The sequence below is a fragment of the Syngnathus floridae genome, chromosome 15 (assembly GCF_059516105.1).
Source record: "Syngnathus floridae isolate MCC-2025c chromosome 15, RoL_Sflo_1.0, whole genome shotgun sequence".
In the NCBI taxonomy this organism is placed as follows: Eukaryota; Metazoa; Chordata; class Actinopteri; order Syngnathiformes; family Syngnathidae; genus Syngnathus; species Syngnathus floridae.
In genome coordinates, this window is record NC_142427.1 from 10,616,487 (window position 1) to 10,636,012 (window position 19,526).

Below are 19,526 nucleotides of genomic sequence, written 5' to 3' on the forward strand. Positions count from 1 at the left end.
TGATTTTTGGGGATGTATTTATTTTATTACAATACATATGAATTGCTTAGTATTTATGAACTGTACATCATATTGAAACCTGATTGATCTAAAGTTGTCCACCAAACTGGTTATATAGCATACAATGATCAGAAATGTATACAAATAAATAGATAGGACCGAAATGACATTTTTCAATTTGCTTGGAGATTACATACATGGATACAAAGAGACAGTCAACCAAATTGTATTTCTCCAACTGTCCTTATGGCGATTGTCCCGATGGTATTATTCCAACTAAAGTGGCACAACATTAAGCACACCTGAACAACAAAGTTTACAACAACGCAACTTTTAATTTGATGTTTTTGATAGTGTGGAAGCAGGATGTGAATTTTTTTATAGCTCTCGAATTGAATATGATGAAATTGTGCAGGTGTCCTCAATATTGTTGCCAGGATTGTGTTGTTTGTGTCTTTCACGTTTCTTAAGGACTAGAAGATCTCTTTTTTTTTTTTTTTTTTTTTACTACACTAAAGGGTTGAAATGAAACATTTGAGACTTTTCTGGATATTTACCAAACTTTTCTTTAATTCTCTTCCTTTCTAAATCTGTTTATATTTGAAATTTGATATTTTTAAACTTTTTCTGCAATTTTTTTTCATCACATACATTCTTGCAAATGAATACAATTTAATTCACTGATCTTATTTGTATTTAAAATTGACATTTAATTCACTTATTATTCCCAAAACATTTTTTCTAGCGGAAGAGGTTAGCATTTGTCAAGTTAGCGCTATGCTGTCACTTGCTAGTGTTGGATCGGCAGTGGTTTTGTTTACAAAAAAATATTTATTGCAATAATTACTGCAATGGGGGTGTTAGAATAAGACACACAAGCCATGTAAACAATGTATGTAACCATGTATGTTACATACAGAAATGCTTCTAGTACCATTATTGTAAACACCTTAATTGCACTTTAACATCATCTGCCCTCCCTTTTATTTTTCTTCAGTTTTACCCTTATATTCAGTTTAGTATGAACAACAAAAATATTGATATACCGTATAACAAAAAGAATATTTTCTCCAAACGTGAAATATATGTCATCTGAATTGTAAAAGAAATATCCTAAGAATCAATCAAGTAATTGTTGTCCATGATATTTATTTGAATTCTTCGCAAATGATAGAATGAATTTATTCCCGTGTTAGGCTTTAATCCTAGTATTGCTGTCTATTCAAAATATCTTTTTCCTACACCAAAATATATATTTAACACTGTGGTGTGAATGTTTGAAAATATTTTGACAGGCTGCACTACTCATGATACACTTTTTCCTAAGTAGCAACACCAGACATGTTATCAGTACTTGTTAATTACTACACATGCAGCCGGAGGGGGGGGGGAACATTTTTTTTTTTTTTAATCAAGCCCCTGAATAGCTGCACTCCTACAAATCACAATGGAATCATCACTTATCTACATATAAGGCCAACTAATGAACACATGAAAGCAGATGAGCTTGGTCATCAAGCAGCAATGACTTCATGTGTCTGATTGTATTATCTAAATAAATGAAATGACTCTACATCATTATCACTTTGCGTCCCACTCGGTTATGAAACACACTCGCACAACATAGTCGTTTTAATTGCTTGTTATACGTGAAATGTCACTGTGCTAAAATAGCTAGCATAGGTGCTAACACAAATGGCAATAAGGCGATTTCTGCACACTAAAAAATAAAACAGGCCTTTGTTCTGTTGTGTTTAAGAAAACCATCGTACCAAGGTTGGATATTATTTTGAAGAACACATCACGTTGCTTTAGCATTTAAAGTATTTCTCAAGCCTTATTGTTGCTTTTCACTTCACCCTTGTTCTTTGGCACAATGTTTTTCATATACAATCTTTTGGCATTGAGCGCAAAGCTTTGCGGAGGAAAAAAAATAATTGCTTCTAGCATTTACCGGGAATTCAAGTCGAATAGAGACTTTGACCTTACTTTTGAATTATTATTTTTTTTACAGTTTGACCCCAATGACCCTGGCAGCCAAAGCTTTCTCGACATCTCAATTAAAATTGTCTGTGCACAAACTGACCTGTAATATCCCTGCCTGCGATTTTTACAGTGATTTTAATTTCTTCTTCATTTTACAGTAAAATGTATCAGCAACCCAGTAGAAAAACAGTGGTTGGATATTAGAGGTGTCTTATCAAAATATGGAGTACCACCAAACAGATGTACACCATCCAAATGGAAAATTACAGACAAATGATTTTGTGTTCCAGCCCATGTTAAACATTTGGAAAGTCACAGTGAGTTCAAAGACTGGATCAGTAAGAGCAGCGTGGGATTACTCCAGCCCTTCAGAGTCCTTGTCAACATTGGTCATGAGGCGTCAAAGGCAACACAAACACCTTTTCCGTCATCCGCTTTATTTTCCATCCATTGCTTTGTCCATCTGTCTCACTGCAGTGTTTGTAATAAAGTGATATACGGAAATGGATCGGAGGCAACACCTTTACATTCACAATGGCACTCTGTTTGGGTTGGTTTCGTTGGATTGCGGGGGAAACCCGAGCCCACTGATGGATGGGAAGGTAGAGCTGATGTGGTCGCTCTTTCCGTTTCTATCCATCTCACCAGGGAGTCTCTTTTAGAAGCTCACCAGGGCATAGACCATGCTTGATCAATGAATAGATCACGACAAAGATGGAGAGACACAATTAGACTTCCAATAGTGTGAGTCCGTAAAAGGCTGCATTTACACAATGTGGTTCAAATCACTGCCGGAGCTAGGATTTTTTTTCTTTGGGGTGGGGGGGGGCAAAGATAAAAATATTGTTTTTTACAAACTCAAATTTTTTCATCAAATATTCACTATATCTTCCGCATTAGGGGACTAAGGAGATGTGAGAAAAAAATTCCCAGAAAATTCCTAAAATACCCAACAGCCTATTACAGCCCATGATGAGCACAGTCTCCAGAATCGTCAAAGTAAATGAACCTGTCTTTGCTTTTCCAGCCGACTCATGGATAGTGGGCTGGGACTAATATCTAAAAATACCCAAAGTTTGATCTTTTAACCAGGGCACTTTGAATCCAGAGACATGTTTTCCAGTCCAACGTTACAGACAGCTGTTGACTATGAATCACAGTCGTGAAGTCAAGGTCAGTATATTTCTCTTCACCATATGACTCACATTCACACTTATGAACAATTGTGAGTCTTAAATGGAATTATATGCTTTCTAGGATGTAGGAGGAAGATGGAGAAAAGCCGTTCAGGCACAGGGAGAACATGCAAAAGCCACAATGCGAAACCAGAACCTCAACCTTTGATGCAGATGTTCTAAACACTATCTCATCACGGCCACGTTCATGTCAATTTATAGTTGAACCCAAAAAATATTATATTATTAACATCTACAGTGTAAATACAGCCTTGAAAGCAGAATTGAACCACCTACCTGTAGAGATAATAGAAGAACGAGACAAGATAAAAGCCCAGCTTACACCACGACTCCTTCTGACAGTAATTAAGGATGTCAGCGTTCATCACACTCACAGGATCGTACATAACCTCGGACCCATCGGCCGGTCGATGGAAAAACCTGAGAAGAATAAAAAAGGAATCTTACGTACATACATTTTGAAGATTTCCGTGCGAGTCGTACCTCCACAGATGGTAGAAGAGAAGAGGAATATTTAGGCCAAGTGTGACCCATTCTGCAGCACACATGAACATTAGGCAGAAGAGTCCATGGATGGAATATTCTGGCACCACCAACTAAACAGCAGAAGGATGCATAAGAGGAATATATACTGAAATAAACAAATGGCTTTCTCTGATGATAATATGGAGAACAATCTCTATGGGTGTGTGGGTGTGGAGAGAAGCACCAAAGGTGGCTTCATGTGAAGTGAATCATGTGCGTCATGGCAGTCCCACTAGCGGCAGAGACAAATAAAGCCCCCCTGGTGTTGTTATCGAGCCGAGCTGAGCTGAACCAGGTGAAAAAGTGAAATCACTCACTCTGCGAAGAAGGTTGCAGATTCGCTCGATATTGAGAATCCGTTCCCTCTGTGGATCAGACACAAAAGGAAAAAGGCTCATCCATTTCTTCCTTTCAATTTCTCTTTTTAAATACACTTACATAGAATCAATTCCTTTTTAACCAAATATTCTTTTTGTACTGGATTTAGGAAATCGTTTGTACAAGTGTGCTTCAATGTTGTCGCCGAAGGGAATGGAGAAAGAAAAAAAAAACATTTGTAATTTCACACCCAGACTGATAACAAGTAACTTCTTTCAAGAACAAAAACACTTTAGTGGGTTTCCCTTGAGGCTGATCTTGTGATTTGCCACTTTCATTTTGTCAGTGTTGCCCTTGGAAGAATCATAAATCCCTGCTGTTGCTTTTCTTTTGTCATCAAAGTTGAGTATCAAAGATGTGGTCATGTTCTTGGCTGGGCTTCAACTTATCGGTTTACCTTCAAATCTCCATGACTGGATAATTAAGGAGAAGATGCTATGCTAACTATGGAAAGATAACCTATGGGATTTTTTCTGGACTGGCCCAGACAAAGGTAAAGCCAGGTATAGATATTTTTATTCTTTGAAGTGTGTGTGTGTGTGTGTGTGTGTGTGTGTGTGTGTGTCTGGCGTGCCTCCACACTCCCACAGCCCGATTTCACAGTTTCCTCTCCCACTCCTCATCACTCTCACTTTTGCGGCTTCACATTGTTCCCGAAACGTTTGCTAAGACTCTCACAGCTGATGCCAAATTGCAAAAACTGCATATTATCTGTATTTGTGAATTCTCAGAATGTTTTTTTTCTGCGTGCATATTTAACACAAGACGATTTCTTACCGCTCTGGTGGGATTACTCTGGTCGATGGGGTTTTTGAAGTCTGTGCGCAGTTCGTCAAACGCGATAATCTGAAACATAGCGCACGTGATGCGTTCAGCTTGTGTTCGTAACGAGCATTTTCACTCTCTCCATCGTTTGTAAACAGATACAGTTGCCATAGCGACAAGGCAACCCCCTCAGTGGCTTCCATGGTTACTCATGTAGTGAACATACCATCTGATTGGCTGAGAGACAAATTCAATTGGGATATTCTGGCAGTGCGTTGAGCCTTACCGGGGGGGTTGCTTCATGATCGTAGTTTGATAAGCTTTTTAATCACACGGTTGAACTGCTTTGCCGTTTCGCCCCCCCGCCCGCTCGCTTTCTCACACGCCGAATGACAAATATGTAATCACACGTTTGTCATTTACAGTCTGAAGCTGAAATGATATTGTCATCGGCGTGGCGGAAGTCTCCGCTGACGTCTGTGCAAATTTTTACTGACAAATACTCCCGATTGGCAATATGATGCTGCCTCCCTGAATTCATTATGAGCAAGTTTGCTGTGGTGTTTGAGGAGCAGCTTTATTGTCAACACACAGGGACGGAGCCACAGAAAAGCACAAATAAGCTGGTCTGATGAGAATTTAGTCGGACTTTTTCCAAAACCTAAGCATCAGTCTCTCCATTTTTTTTAGATTGAGCATCTCTGTAATAAGCTTATATGTATATTGTTTACATTTTCAGACCGAGTACTCAACTCTTAAATCTCCGATAGTATTATTGATAAATAAAACACCCTTCTAACAATTAAAAGAAATATCTATATGTTCAAAATATAATATTGCATGAAATGATTGTTTTTTTATTCTTCTTTGTAATTTCCAGCTTCTGATCATAAAACCACCACAAGAGATGCTATTGTAGTTTTTCCAGCATACAGTAATTTGCAATTTGAACGCATGGCTGAATATCTACTGGAAAACATCTCAGTGTGGGATTCCACATTTCCGAGACCCCCAATCGAGTCCCATTGTTTGCCGAGAACAACATGTCACATGATGCTTTCCACAGGGAATTACAAAACGCCTGACAGTGACATACATGTGCAATTACTTTGCTGTCTGCAGCTACAATATGGCATAATTACTTCCATTTATCCCCTGCCACAAGATAAACACTCTTATGTAGTGTCCACCTGATCACCTCTGGAGAAGATACGTGGGTGGATGGATGTGTTTGTGTGGATCCACTTAATTGCTATACTCACCTGCCAGATGACAAAGAAGATGAGGGCGGCGCACAGCACCAAGGTGAGCATGTAGCAGAAGGCCGCAAAGGTGAACGCCATGGCAGTGCCGGCCAGCCTGACCACAAGACTGGAGGAGAGAAGGCGAGGGGAACCCCCACCTTTGTCTCGCTCGCTCGGTCTGTGGCTTCCTGCACCCTTCCTCTCTCTCTCTCTCCCTCTCTCTCTCAGGGGAGATTTGTCTTTCTCAGTTTGACGCCCTCAGGTATAACTAATGAGAGAATTATTGATTAAAGATGGTTTGTGGGAAATAACATTTGTTATCGTGTTTGCCCAACTACTTGATGTCTCCCTTAAGTTGATCATTACAAGGATGACAGAAAATTTTAAGCTATAATAATGTCAACATCACATATACAGAAGAAGATAGCATGGAGTGATATTTTGTAAATATTGAGCAGAGAGTACCTGAATCTGGCTGGTGACGCGTCTGCCACAGAAGAGAACATTCCACTCCGTCCACGTCTTGGTCAATTTGGATCGACAGCATGTCACAACTCTCTTCTCGCATCCCTAAACCATCTCCGTGCCTGAACGGTTAAAAGAGGCTGGTTTGATTCTTCAGGAAAAAAAAAACGTCAACAGAGGAATCAGCAGCTACGCTCATTTAGACTTCCAAAATACAAATGTCCACATCAACATCTGAAATTAATTAGTCCTGCTCTTTACTTTCTCCTTGTCCTCTTTTTTTTTTTTTTTTTTTAAGATCTAAGAAGATGTATTTTCTGCCTACTGTCCGTCTGAGAGAGGTATTTCTATCATGCTCAACATTAGGAGCAGCCAATCGCATCACCCCGTTTTCCCTTCTGCTCTGATTTGCTCTCTCCTCTCCCAACCCTCGACGTCTTCTGTCGCTTATGCCAGCTCTCTCTCTCCGTCTCTCTCTCTCTCATTTATTCATTTTCATAATCGCCTGGTCCCCAGAGACTGCTGAGGGGGCAGGGCAAGCACAAAATGTTTCCCCCCTTTTGTCTGCACCTCGATTGCACCCATTCACAAATCATATTTCCAACCTCAGGTTCCAAAAGTCTGCTAGATGAATAGTGCTGCCTTTAAAATCATTCCTATGTAAAAGATGGAAGTGATTGAAGACTGGAAAGAGACACCAGCAGCTCGTTTGACAATTCAGTGGAATAACACAACACGACAGCCAAGCAGCTGTAGACACTTGGCGAAACCAGGTCCTCAAAGGGTGAGGGTCTCATTTCATAACACTCTTCAGTGTCTGATTTTTCTTCAGTTTCAAGTGAAAAGACCCAAAAATATGCAACAACTAAGTCCAAAGCTGCAAATGTTAAGTAGCTTTTCAAAATTGCAAGACATTGCATGTACAAATATCTTGTGTATTTTCAATTGTGTGTATCTTTGCCTTCAAGTTCTGCACTACTTTGAAATAAATCATTTGATTGAATTGGCAGCTAGTGGTTGGAATGCCTGCATCTCAATTTTATTATTGTATTTAGTATGGAAATTTTGCCAGTTGATGCTTGGAAGAACAGAAACAATTGAAATACATTTAAATAATTGATAACACGCAGATTGTCCATAAATGGATGTAGCCTGCCCTCTAGTGGTAATAAATGGTATCGGTAACTGGTATAGAGAATTTATCGCTTCATAATAAATGAAAGCTTTGCGCGGGTATGAGATCAAATAGATATAAAGCTTATTCATACATATAAATTATGACAAATGATCACAAGTTGTGTTTATTAATTTATGGGAGAAATGTGAATTACACTACTCAACACGTTCTTACTAAATTTTTAATCCGAGATGCAAGTAATCTTCCTCAGATTTTTTTTTTTTGCAGATTCCAAATCCGCCCTTGTTTTTCTCTAACGTGAGAAAAATGATCAATTAAAAACAAAAATATAAGAAAGACATATGAAAACCGATTCAGATTTTCACTTCACAATGTGCTGCCTCCCAAAAAAATGACACTGACGTCTAATTCCCTGGATATGGTACGTTCGAATTAATTTGATGCTGCAGATGAAGAATGACAGATACTAAATGAACCACAAGATGGCGACACGCTGGAGACAGCAACAGATGGTCACATTAAGGCATCTAACAGGACTGATTAACAAATTAAGTCACCGCTTGCTGAAAATTCCTGCTGTGGAACATCTCGAGATGTCGCCATTCTGACTATATATAGAAAAACAATCCACATTGCTAATGTCTTGATGGAAAAGCAATGAAGCTCAGTCGCTTGGCTTCGGTGGGACTCCAAGAATTGCTTTGTGAATTGAGCTACGAAGCGCAGCATTTACAAGGATATTGCAGCGAGGATTAGATCCATCCCCATGGAACTATACGATGTGAGCATCACAAAATGACCTGCTGCCCTTTGGGCCTAAATTCAATATGTGTTTCAACAAGCTAGCAATACAAATAAAAAAAAAGAGCCTTAAACAAGCCCAGAAATATTACACTTCACCCAAACATGTGGCTTTATATGATCAATCTGACATATTTGCAATATTCAATATAATGTTATGTGTGCCCTGTGACTAGTAATGGCACATTATATAAAAGAGAGAATTGTGTGTTGTCATCATTTTGTGGCAACAAGAATGCTGCACTTGCATTGGCAGCACAAGTTTGAAGATTTTTTTTTTCCATAGAGAATACCTTCACTGCCATTGACAGCTATAGACGTCAAAGATCAGGGCTGGCAGTGAATGAGTGACGTGAAACTCCAGACAGGACCTCAAGTTTTTAGCTTCTTTTGGATGATGTCAGCATTTGGATGACAAATATGCTCAGTACATCATCTCCAAGTCACTAAGCTTCATTATCACACCTCTTAAGATGATGTCACATCATCAAAGCTAAGAGGATGGTCTTCCCTGAGACCTTAGCGATAGGAGTTGTCGATAAAGCTAAGAAACAAAAGTCCGACATTTCAAAACAATGTACTTGTATCACAGATTCAAGGTAAAAATTCCTCATTTTCACTTATGCATCTGAATTTATGCTCATTTGTATTTTTGCTCTGTCGCTTTCTAGCTCTCGAATTTTTCATTCAAGCGGAACTAAATCATTTCTTTGTACTATTCAAAGTGATGTTTTCATTCCAGCGTGGTTTTCATTATGTTTGCCACTTTCAAATAAAGCGAAGCACCTGTCTGCAAACGTCTCGCCTGCTTATTGAGCCCAGACAACAAATCGGAAAATCTTTTGCACATTTTCGCATTAAAAAAAAAACCTTATAACTTCTGGCTAAGCTGAACGATGATGTCATTTTTCAACTTCAGGGTCATGGGGAGCTCATGGAGTCTATCTCAGCTGACTTTGGACAAAGGCAGACTTCACCCAGGACTGGTTGGCAAAGTGATCCAGAAAACCAAAGACACTTCTTTCCATTAAATAACAGGCAAGTGAATCAATAACGAACAATTTTGTTGCTATTCAAAACTGATTCGCTCCGGTGACCCCTGAATAAGGTTAAACTCAACCAGGAAGAACAACAAGCTCATGCTGTCGTTGCTCATGATTAAATAATACTATAGCACTTAAAACAACAAGGCTCCTTTTTGAGAGTTATTAAAGGGAACAGCTCAAAATGAGGGATGCCATCATACTAATGAGCTTATCCAAAGTCCACCTGCAGCAGGCGCCCAACGTACAAACAACTGCAGTGCATCATGCAGCTATTGTTTCGAATATTTCCTCGTTTCCCATAATGAGATGATCATTTCATGAGAAACAGATCGATGCAGTGCAGTTTCACACCACTGCAACCCACAACCGGTTCCGGCGTACGTGCCGGTCAGTGTGATAGTTTCGCTTCGCATTATTATTTTTTTTTATATTCTAAAGGCAGACTTTTGAACCTCTCCGTGAGAATCTTACAAGACTATCCCAGGTGTGCCTAATAAAGTGGTCTTTTTTTTTTTTTTGGGTTCTCTTCTAGGCGACAACAGGTGACGGGGGTGCCGCTGAGCGATGAGTGATGATGTCAAACAAATCGGAGTAAAAGAGTCGTTCGCCGTGGACTCCTGATGCGCAGTGAGAAGGTCCAAATCGAGCGTGTGTCGTCTCCTCCCTTGTCTCCACTGCAGTGTTACTGCTTTTCCTCCTTCTCGCTCCTCGCCTCTGGTGCCAAGGCTGCAAGAGTAAGACTCGAACACTTGTATTTATTTATTTATTTGCTTTTCGGGCAACGCACACTCTTCATCTCGTCCACCAGCAGCAGCTCGCTCGTTATCCATTTTACCCTGGCTTGCTCTCGCGCTCCATCACCAGTCATCCATCCATCCATCCATTCATTCACGCCTTTTCTCATGCGTCCACCGCTGTCTGCGTTCCCCCCTTTGCTTAAAAGCGCAAGGCTTCTCCCCTCGTTTTTGATTTGATTTTCTCAACTACTCTGCACATTTGTCGGATTAAAAACACTCTTTCCTAAAACGGCACTTTAGGGGGATTTGTGACTCATTCCGCGGGAGGCTAAAGAGAAAAGAGTCGCTCTGATTTTACGCACCAACGTTCGAGCTGCGGGTGAATGAACGTGTGTTGTAAGTCTATTCTTAAAAAAAAAGATTTATGAAATGTTTTGCCACAAGAAGAAGTAACCCGGAGGTGTCAAGTTGGACATAGAAGGAATTCCAACACATTCGAACGGACGGGCGCAAGATCGAATCTTGCTGCGTGGACGCCACTCCGGCTGCCTCGTTTGCTCATCTGCAGGCAAGGAGAGCAATAAGCAAGCGATTTCCGTGAGCACATGTGGCGCTGCTGTGCTGTGCGAATCAAATGGAGTCGTCAATTAGTCCCTCACGCACAGCCTGCTGCGAATAATCGACTTTTCTTTCCCTGCAATGTTGTCTTAGTTAGATTTCACCTTTTTTTTCCCAATTTCCTCAAGTGCAGTCCATTCGGTGTTTCTTTCTAAAATTTGAAAATGCCTTCACGGGGAAGCCCTCTTGTCTGCTTTGATTTTGATCTAAATGCTTTTTTTTTTCTCTCCTGCACAGAGAAATGCAAAGTACTTTCCACTTCTGACGCGTTCTCCTTCAAACACCAAGTGCACTCAACAACTTGCAAGGTGAGTCACAATGTTTTTTTTGAGATGTTAAATATAGACAATTCATGTTTGGCAACTTCCAGTGTTTACCCAATTGAGTAACTGCTGCATCTTCCATCCTATAGGCTGTTTTGCCACCTTGGATTTTTTACTATAATTGGCTCACATTAAATTCCTTAAACAGTGGTGTTTATGATAATAAACAACAAATCCGACCTAAAAATAATAACAGTAATTATGTAATCGAGTATTTAATCATTCATAATAATTAAATTGATTTTTAGCATATGTAAACAATTCAAATTGAAGCCATTAAATACTATGTGTAGGCCTTAATAAATAAATAAATACATCAATAAATAAATAAATGCTCTTTGGACAGAATCTCGAGTTGAGGAAAAAGTCAACACCTGAAATATCAAGTCATTGTACTCGAGGTTGTTGGCAAAGGTGTGCTAAACAAGAGAAACATTTCTTCTTCCGTAATCCCACCACTTGGTAAGCTTCCTATTTCCATAGAAACAGCACCCACTCAACATTTGTGCAGAAGAAATTGCATTCAATTTGATTAGATTAGTGTAACAACAAAAAGTCCAAGACTTAAATTGGCAGGGCTGAGTTCCTTTCTAAAAGGAGCATCCCTTTTTGTTTCGTGTTCAGGATGATTAATCTTAAAGCCTTTGAAGCATTAAATCGGCTGTATGGGATTTTCCAAGAGTCGAGATGACACGCTGGAAGACATCCTCAGGCGTTTTTTCAAGACTCGCTGTCCGTGGTGCTGATGTGTTACACCATCTGAGCAACAGTGCCATGGCAGTCATGTTGCTGCTCCTGCACAATCTGTTTCTCTCTATCGGAGGTGTCTCAAAAAATAAAACCACGTCTGTCTCGGCTTCACCTTCACGGTGACCGTGAGCTGGTAGGTCAGATTTGCGAGCGTTTCCTTTGCTGCATGTCAATGAGAACGTTAAACGTTGTCATCTCTGATGTAAGCAGCCAACCTATTTTTGAAACGCTCTTAAAATTTTGATCAGGCGCATCAGATTACACCTTCCCCCGTGTGCTGTTTTCGCTCAGTGTTCATATTGACGCTGATGTGGAGCCTCCGACTTCCACGGGCTCTCCACTCTGAATTATTCACCCGAGCTTTTCAAATGGCTGCTAAGAAATACACCGTGAAGAACTTTTCCCTCAGACGTTCTTTAAATGGCTTTTCGTAAAGACTTTTTTTTCCCAAACACATAATCTAGCACAATTATGTTTGTTCGGAGCCAATCCCCCCCCTCCTCTCCCCCCCCAAGGCTGAAATGTTCTCATTCAGCGGTGTATTTATAGTTTTAAAATGGTGGCACAGCAAAGCCATAAAATTAGGTTACTAAGGTCTTAAAAAATGCATTAAATGGCACATAAATCTTTCCCAAATCGTTATGAAACAAGTGGAGACAGAAATGTAAAAAAAAAAAAAAGATCAGATTATATTTGACTGCGTCTTTATGGGAAAACAGCCAAGGCATGTTCACAATCACATCGGCGGTCTATTCTTTCTTCTTCTATACCCGAGGATTATTTTTAGCGTCCCATCCAACTCGACGCGACTGAGTCACTTTTCCTCTTCGTAATGCGGGTGCAAAGGTGAACGTTTCCACCGGGCGCTTTTTCGTGCAAAACGATGCCATTGTGTGGGAGCGGGGCAGGCTAACACCAATGACTCAACGATTAATACTTGCCAATATTTCTGCTTTTCCGAGCTATCGGATCCCACATCATTTGCATACAGAAGAGCAGAAATCTCGAATCTTCCATCCATCTGCCCCTTTTCTTCTTGCAGAGGTTTCCGATCCACATGAATTAAATTGAGAAGAGTAAACGGCGGCCATGTTTCTGCAAAAGCGGACTCCATCTTGTGTCTACATCTCGGTCCTACTCCTGCTGCTCCCGGGAGTCACCCACGTATCTCGAGGCAGCTCCAGTCATGAAGATCCCGGAAGCCCACGGGGCAACTGCTCCAGTGAAGATAACTGCTCGGATGGGGTGGTGCTGCCCATGTGGAATCCTCAGAACCCCGTGGTGGGTGATAAAGTGGCTCGAGCCATTGTTTACTTTGCGGCTCTCATCTACATGTTCCTGGGCATGTCCATCATCGCCGATCGCTTCATGTCATCCATTGAGGTCATCACCTCTCAGGAAAAAGAAATCACCATCAAGAAGCCCAACGGCGAGACCACCACCACCACCGTGCGCATTTGGAACGAGACCGTGTCCAACTTGACCTTGATGGCTTTAGGGTCGTCGGCGCCGGAGATCCTTTTGTCCGTCATCGAGGTGGTGGGGCATAATTTTGAATCGGGCGCGCTGGGACCGAGCACCATCGTGGGCAGCGCCGCGTTCAACATGTTCATCATAATAGCCATCTGCGTTTACGTGGTGCCAGAAAACGAGACCCGCAAAATCAAGCATCTGAGGGTTTTTTTCGTCACCGGCGCCTGGAGCATTTTTGCCTACATCTGGCTGTACCTCATCCTGTCGGTTTTCTCCCCCGGCGAGGTGGAGGTTTGGGAGGCGGTCCTCACGTTTCTCTTCTTCCCACTCTGCGTGCTGCAAGCTTGGATCGCCGATCGCCGTCTGCTCTTCTACAAGTACGTCAACAAACGCTACCGTGCCGACAAGACTCGAGGTATTATCATCGAAACGGAAGGGGAAGCCATGTTTACCAAAACCGACTTGGAGATGGACGGTCAAGGGGTCAACTCCCACGGAAACCCCAAAGAAGCTCTGGATGGGATGCTGGAGGGGGTGGAGGAAGGTGGAGGGATGAATCCCGAGCAGGACCAAGAAGAGGAAGCGAGAAGAGATATGGCTCGCACTCTGAAGGACCTCAAGCAGAGGCATCCGGAGAAGGATATGGAGCAGCTGATCGAAATGGCCAACTACCAAGTCTTGGTCCAACAACAGAAGAGCCGAGCCTTCTACCGTATCCAAGCCACGCGGATGATGATCGGAGCCGGGAACATTCTGAAAAAGCACGCTGCCGACCAAGCCAGGAAGGTGGTGAGCTGTCATGAGGCCAGTGGACAAGAAGAAGACCCCAACACTATCTACCTGCAGTTTGACCCCTCCCATTACCAGTGCTTTGAGAACTGCGGCTCCTTAAAGCTCTCGGTCAGCCGGCACGGAGGAGAAGCCGGCTGCACGGTGAAGGTGAGAAAAAATAATGAATCATTTCGGCCACAAGAAGGTCAATCCGTGCTTTTATTTTCTCCTCATTAGGTTGACTACCGCACAGAAGATGGCACCGCCAACGCCGGATCAGACTACGAGTTCGCCGAGGGCACTTTGGTCTTCAAGCCCGGCGAGACCACCAAAGAGTTCACGGTGGGCGTGATCGACGATGACATTTTCGAAGAAGACGAACACTTCTACGTGCGCCTCAGCAACCCCCGCATCGTGCACCGAGCCGAGGTCTCCATCTTGGATCCCCGTTCCATCTCCACCAGCAACAGCATGGCGGGCATTTCCTCACACATCCCGCCAAAAGCCGCGCTGGGTAACGCCGACACGGCCACGGTGACCATCTACGACGACGACCACGCCGGCATCTTTACCTTCGAGAGCAAGTCCACGAGGGTCAGCGAGAGCGTGGGAAACATGCAGGTCAAAGTTCACCGGACGTCCGGCGCCAGGGGCAAAGTGGCTGTGCCTTACCACACCGTGGAGGGCACGGCCAAGGCTGGCGAGGACTACGAAGAAGTATCCGGCAAGCTGGAGTTTCAGAACGATGAGACCATGTGAGTGATCAAATCTATTTTATGACTCTTGATTGATTTATGAACTTGTCAGCAAATATAGATGATAGCATAGCGCTGATGTCATCAATGATGTCATCAGCAAGTGGGTTGACGCCATTTTGATCGCATTAGTGACTTCCAAGCTCAAATCACCAATGAGGGGAAAAGAAAAAAACTGCAGAAAAGGAAAGAAGCCATTAAAGTGCGCTTACGAGATGATTTTAATCAGCAAATTTACGGAGCTGATGGAAGCAGATGCCAAATGTTTGCTTTCTGCTATGAAATGATTAAGAGGAGCATTTCCACAGCGGGAGAAACACTGACTAAAACGTGTCAAATAAATGTGTCTGTGCAAGCAGGATTGCAGGGTTAGTGAGTGGGAGGATTGTGTGGGTCGGCTGAGCGCACCGAGGGAGGGAAAAAAAAAAAAATCGGCAGGTGACTACACAAAGAACTCACATCTCCCCATTTTTCTCCTTCTCCAACATTACCGGTGCATTTTTGGAATTTTCAATGTTGTCGAAAATTTCATAAAAGCTGCATCATCCTAAATGTTACTCCGAGGGCTTACTGAAAAAGATTTTCCGGAGCAATTACAGCAAGTTGAACGAGATTCCCTAATGATCTTCACATGCTGCAGGAGCTGGGCTTAATGAGCCAATAGTGCTCAACAAAGGAACATTTTGTATTTGCGTTGGAGGACCGGACCATGCTTAGTGTTCATTAGATTATGACCACAACACGTCTTGCTTAGAAGACAACGAAAAAAAACAACAACCACTAATTATTTCTCCCAGCCTCTGAGAGGATGAAGAAGCCCGATTTCTTATATATTGTAAATATAAAGCTCCAACAACAGATGTACCTAATAAGATGGCCAAGGAGTGAGCAGTACATTTGACAAGAATCTTTTTTGTCACAAAAACCTTTTTAAGTCCAGTTGAAATGAACAGTTCAGCGGCGGCGTTCAAGACGAGCCTCTGAGCCAAATCATCTGAACACGCTTTGTTTGTGGAGGATTTGAAGCTTTCCGTTTTTTGTTAGCGCCTCGCTACGTGTGCCGCAACACACCAGTTGAGGCTAAAGTGGATAACAGGGCCGGTTACATAAGCTCAAATAAAAAGCTCTGTGAGTGGATGAGGGAACACTTGTGGAAAAGGTAAATCAATAGCTGGTGTTCTTAACTCCTCTGGCTTAATGTTGGTTCCGATCAATAACATTGCCAACTTTCTGACACATGTGGATAAAAGCAGCATGCTGATATATTTCAAGCAATTTCAAATCAAACACATTCAAGAAAAAAAAAAAAAAAAAAAGCACATATGGTAATTCAAGGACTTGTTTAGTTAAGATGAAAAATAAAAAGTTCATGAGCTCCCGGAAGAGTTACCAAGCTAATAAATATAACAGGCAGCATCTGGTTGTAAAATTTAAAAGCTGTTTTCCTCAAGGTAGGAAGAAAAACAGTGATGTTAATCTTGAACAATTCCGTTTTTTTAAATTTGATGTTGTGAGAGGACAATATATCAGGAAGAAGCTCGGTGCCTTGGCTTTATTTATACTCTGAATGATTGATTTGCCGGCTAAATCCCAAATGTGTCAAGATCCTAATATTGCCCGAGGATATGAGAAACCTATTTCTTGGTACTGCCGCTTTAGTGTTCATTTTCAGCACCGACGCGCTCTCTTGATCCCTTTGAACTATTCCATGTGTTTGCTCAACTTCAACAGAAGAAAGTTGTCTTCACCTCAAGAGGTGGAGTGCAGTTATTAATATTATTTTAAATTCGCACCTCCTTTTTTTGCAAGGTTTATCGAGAAATAATTGAAAATCTAAACTGGACCATTTTTTTTCTCTCAATATTTTTATCAGGTCATTCAATTCATTTTCAACAATTGTGTGCACTGACACACACACACAAACTCAGTCCAACAAAGTCCACAAACAAAAACATAATAATTTTTCACTTACTATGCAGGTTGCTTGACTTGCCTTGAACAATCCTCTTCAAATCTGGCTTATATTCCATTGTTGCCTCTCGAAGCAATTCTTTTTGTTGGCTGTCTGATACCATTCGTTTTTAAAAAAGAACTTCCCTTCATTGTAAGGCTTTTTAGCCCGTGCAATGTTCCAATCCAGTTGAGCCAGCAAGCGTTTGAGTGCTTCATCATTTTTTGGGGAAAATCTCGACCTGTTTTTCTTCCTGACTTTTCAAAGTGTCCAACTTGCAAACGTCCTTATCGATGTGTACTCAGTAAACAAATGAGTTGGAGCTTTTGACCGAACGCTATGACCAATAGATCCAGTTTTAAGTATTATGTCCTTCCGGTTTTGACGGGATCTGACAAGAACCTCTGCAATGAGAGTTCGCTGTGACCCGCAGACTGCAGAAAAAAAAAAAAAAAAAAAAAAAATCATCCCTCAAGCTCTCAGTGACACCCTGAACGCAACTTGAATTGAACACCGATTTTATATTAAAGAAATCGTTCCAGCAGTCTCATTTGCATACGCAACATTAAGTTTGGTCTCATTACAACTACCAGGGAAATTCATTCATTCACCTTTTTTTATTTTTTTTGTGGGTGTGACATTCTTTGATATGGAAATGAGAACCAACAGCTTCTTCCTGTTGATCTTCTTACATAAACGAGTTGATTCACGTCACTCAACTGTCTTCTTCAGCATGGTCCTCAACATCTGAGCTCTTTCTCCTTGTTGCCTCCGGGTTCTCCTTCCCTCTCCCATTGTCGTTGAAAATAAATCTGCTTTTTTTTCTGTGAGCTTCTTGCGTGTTGCTGCATCCTGGGCGTTTGTATATGTACGCGTAGACAGAAATAGACAACCACCCACCCACATATCATTAGGGAGGTGCAAAGAGATCGAGAAAGTCACTGCAGGAGAACGAAGCGAGCGACTGGAGAAAAATAGGGAATCTCGGTCACAGTTTGACAGTGCGGCTTCACGAATCAAACTTCAAATAGTCGCGTAGCCTAGCAGGAGATGTCTGAAGGGTTTATTTGAATCTGCCTTGAAAGGCATTTTTCCATTTTTTTCCCCGAAAAGTATCTGAAATCATTGACTCCAATGTATGGTGATGAAAAGTCTGCCCCCTTGTGGATTTATGGTGAAAAATGAGCATGTATTCATTTTCTTAACCGCTTATCCTCCCAATTATTATTATAAATGTATTTTCATGAAATTTGGATTTAGTAATCATTGAAAAGAATATTCGACCTTTGTGATGAGGAAAAATGCGAATTTTAGGCCATAGCTACACAAAGAAAAAGCACACACAAAAAAATCCAAAACTCCTGTACGTCATTTATTATTTTTAAAATAGTTTGCTGAATTAAATTGAAAGGTTATTGAATGATTAAATGAGATTCAGTTTAAGGTCACAAATGCTTAAAAATAAATAGGATACTGTTTTATGCAGGATTCTTGATGGATAAGAGAAATAGTCTTGTTGCTGCCGCCCAGCTTTATTATTTTTATAAATGTTTTTTTTTTTCATCAAAGATTTTTAGCAGCATTTTGTTCAACTGGCGAGCTGCTATCTGTCGAACAGCTCTTCGTGATTCATTGTGTGGGCTTGCTGCCGTTTGGCTACACCGCTTCTGACTACAAATGCTTGTATTTGGATTTTAAAGTTAAAGCTGGCATTAGAAGCCTCCTGTTTTTTGGGCAGCCAGCCAACAAATGCATTTGTCTCATCCAGATACTTGCCATTTCTGAAATAATTGAACTCATCCATTGATCGATGTCATCTCCGTGGCTTTTTTGACCTTTCAGGAAGATGCTGAACGTGAAGATTATCGACGATGAGGAGTATGAGAAGAACAAGACTTTCATGATTATTTTGGAGGAGCCCATTTTACTGGAAGTGGGACAGAGACACGGTGAGAACAAGTGACACATTCAACACGCTGACGAATTCTCCCTTTTTGGATCACACCTTATTGACATGTGTGGGAAGGTGCTTGAAATGTTCTCCACGTAGGTCTTTACGATTTAACTCGCACATTAGACACGGTCAAGGTCTAAAATAGGACCTGCCTCATTAGCGCTAGTGCAGGGCTAGCTAAGTAACCAGATTGACACTTCTTCACATTTACAGGAGATAATAATGATAACAAGACACCGGCAGGGCCTGAAGATGTGGCGAAGATGGGCTGCCCTTGTCTGGGGGAACATACAAGCATGGAAGTGGTCATTGAGGAGTCCTATGAATTTAAGGTAATTCCTCAGTCTTCATTTTCACGTTCCATTTTTATTTTATTTCTGCATTGGTGAAAAAAAAAAGAATCAATTACGTTGACTCACTGTGGATCTCGGGGAACGGCTTAATTCAATCGAGCCGTGTTTTTTGCAGAGCACGGTGGACAAGCTGATTAAAAAGACTAACCTGGCTTTGGTGGTGGGGAGCAGCAGCTGGAGGGAACAGTTTGTTAGCGCTGTCACTGTCAGCGCAGGTGAGTCTTCAAGCGTCTCATCACGTCACTGCGATCCTGCGGAAAGTCGATATCGCCGTGAGCTTGATTTTGTTCGCCACTT

At 41.5% G+C, this 19,526-nt stretch overlaps 2 protein-coding genes and 1 long non-coding RNA gene across 8 annotated transcripts in view; 1 reads left to right on the forward strand and 2 right to left on the reverse strand.

Annotated features, from left to right (window-relative positions):
* On the reverse strand, nt 1–17,352 carry cnih2 (cornichon family AMPA receptor auxiliary protein 2). Of its 3 annotated transcripts, none has more exons than XM_088397711.1 (8): nt 16,944–17,352; nt 6,560–6,681; nt 6,113–6,362; nt 4,863–4,931; nt 4,025–4,072; nt 3,666–3,778; nt 3,459–3,602; nt 1–2,672 (listed from the first exon to the last, which is right to left on the reverse strand). In XM_088397711.1, the coding sequence occupies exons 3-8, from the start codon at nt 6,191–6,193 to the stop codon at nt 2,645–2,647; spliced, it is 483 nt and encodes a 160-aa protein (XP_088253837.1). In that variant the 5' UTR covers nt 6,194–6,362; nt 6,560–6,681; nt 16,944–17,352; the 3' UTR covers nt 1–2,644. The 3 variants fall into 3 exon arrangements, with proteins under 3 accessions (XP_088253837.1, XP_088253836.1, XP_088253835.1); XM_088397710.1 differs by having other exon boundaries at nt 6,560–6,710; XM_088397709.1 differs by lacking the exon at nt 16,944–17,352 and having other exon boundaries at nt 6,560–7,143.
* slc8a4a (solute carrier family 8 member 4a) overlaps nt 8,977–19,526 on the forward strand; it is a 13,970-nt gene continuing 3,420 nt past the window's right edge. Inside the window, exons 1-11 of one of the 4 annotated variants that reach the window (XM_088397681.1) lie at nt 8,977–9,097; nt 9,418–9,536; nt 10,077–10,278; nt 11,137–11,207; nt 11,569–11,684; nt 11,847–12,105; nt 13,015–14,384; nt 14,454–14,971; nt 18,765–18,871; nt 19,090–19,208; nt 19,345–19,444. In XM_088397681.1, the coding sequence (XP_088253807.1) occupies nt 13,062–14,384; nt 14,454–14,971; nt 18,765–18,871; nt 19,090–19,208; nt 19,345–19,444 (2,167 nt within the window). In that variant the 5' untranslated portion in view covers nt 8,977–9,097; nt 9,418–9,536; nt 10,077–10,278; ... (2 more) ...; nt 11,847–12,105; nt 13,015–13,061. Of the gene's footprint in view, nt 9,098–9,417; nt 9,537–10,076; nt 10,279–10,338; nt 10,850–11,136; nt 11,208–11,568; nt 11,685–11,846; nt 12,106–13,014; nt 14,385–14,453; nt 14,972–18,764; nt 18,872–19,089; nt 19,209–19,344; nt 19,445–19,526 lie in introns of those variants that run through there. The other 3 variants (XM_088397680.1, XM_088397683.1, XM_088397684.1) reach the window with 3 other exon arrangements.
* LOC148386657 (uncharacterized) overlaps nt 18,411–19,526 on the reverse strand; it is a 16,616-nt gene continuing 15,500 nt past the window's right edge. The window contains exons 6-7 of the long non-coding RNA XR_015862913.1: nt 19,378–19,480; nt 18,411–19,253 (exon numbers count right to left, since the gene is read on the reverse strand). This is a non-coding gene — a long non-coding RNA (uncharacterized LOC148386657). The remainder of the gene's footprint in view (nt 19,254–19,377; nt 19,481–19,526) is intronic.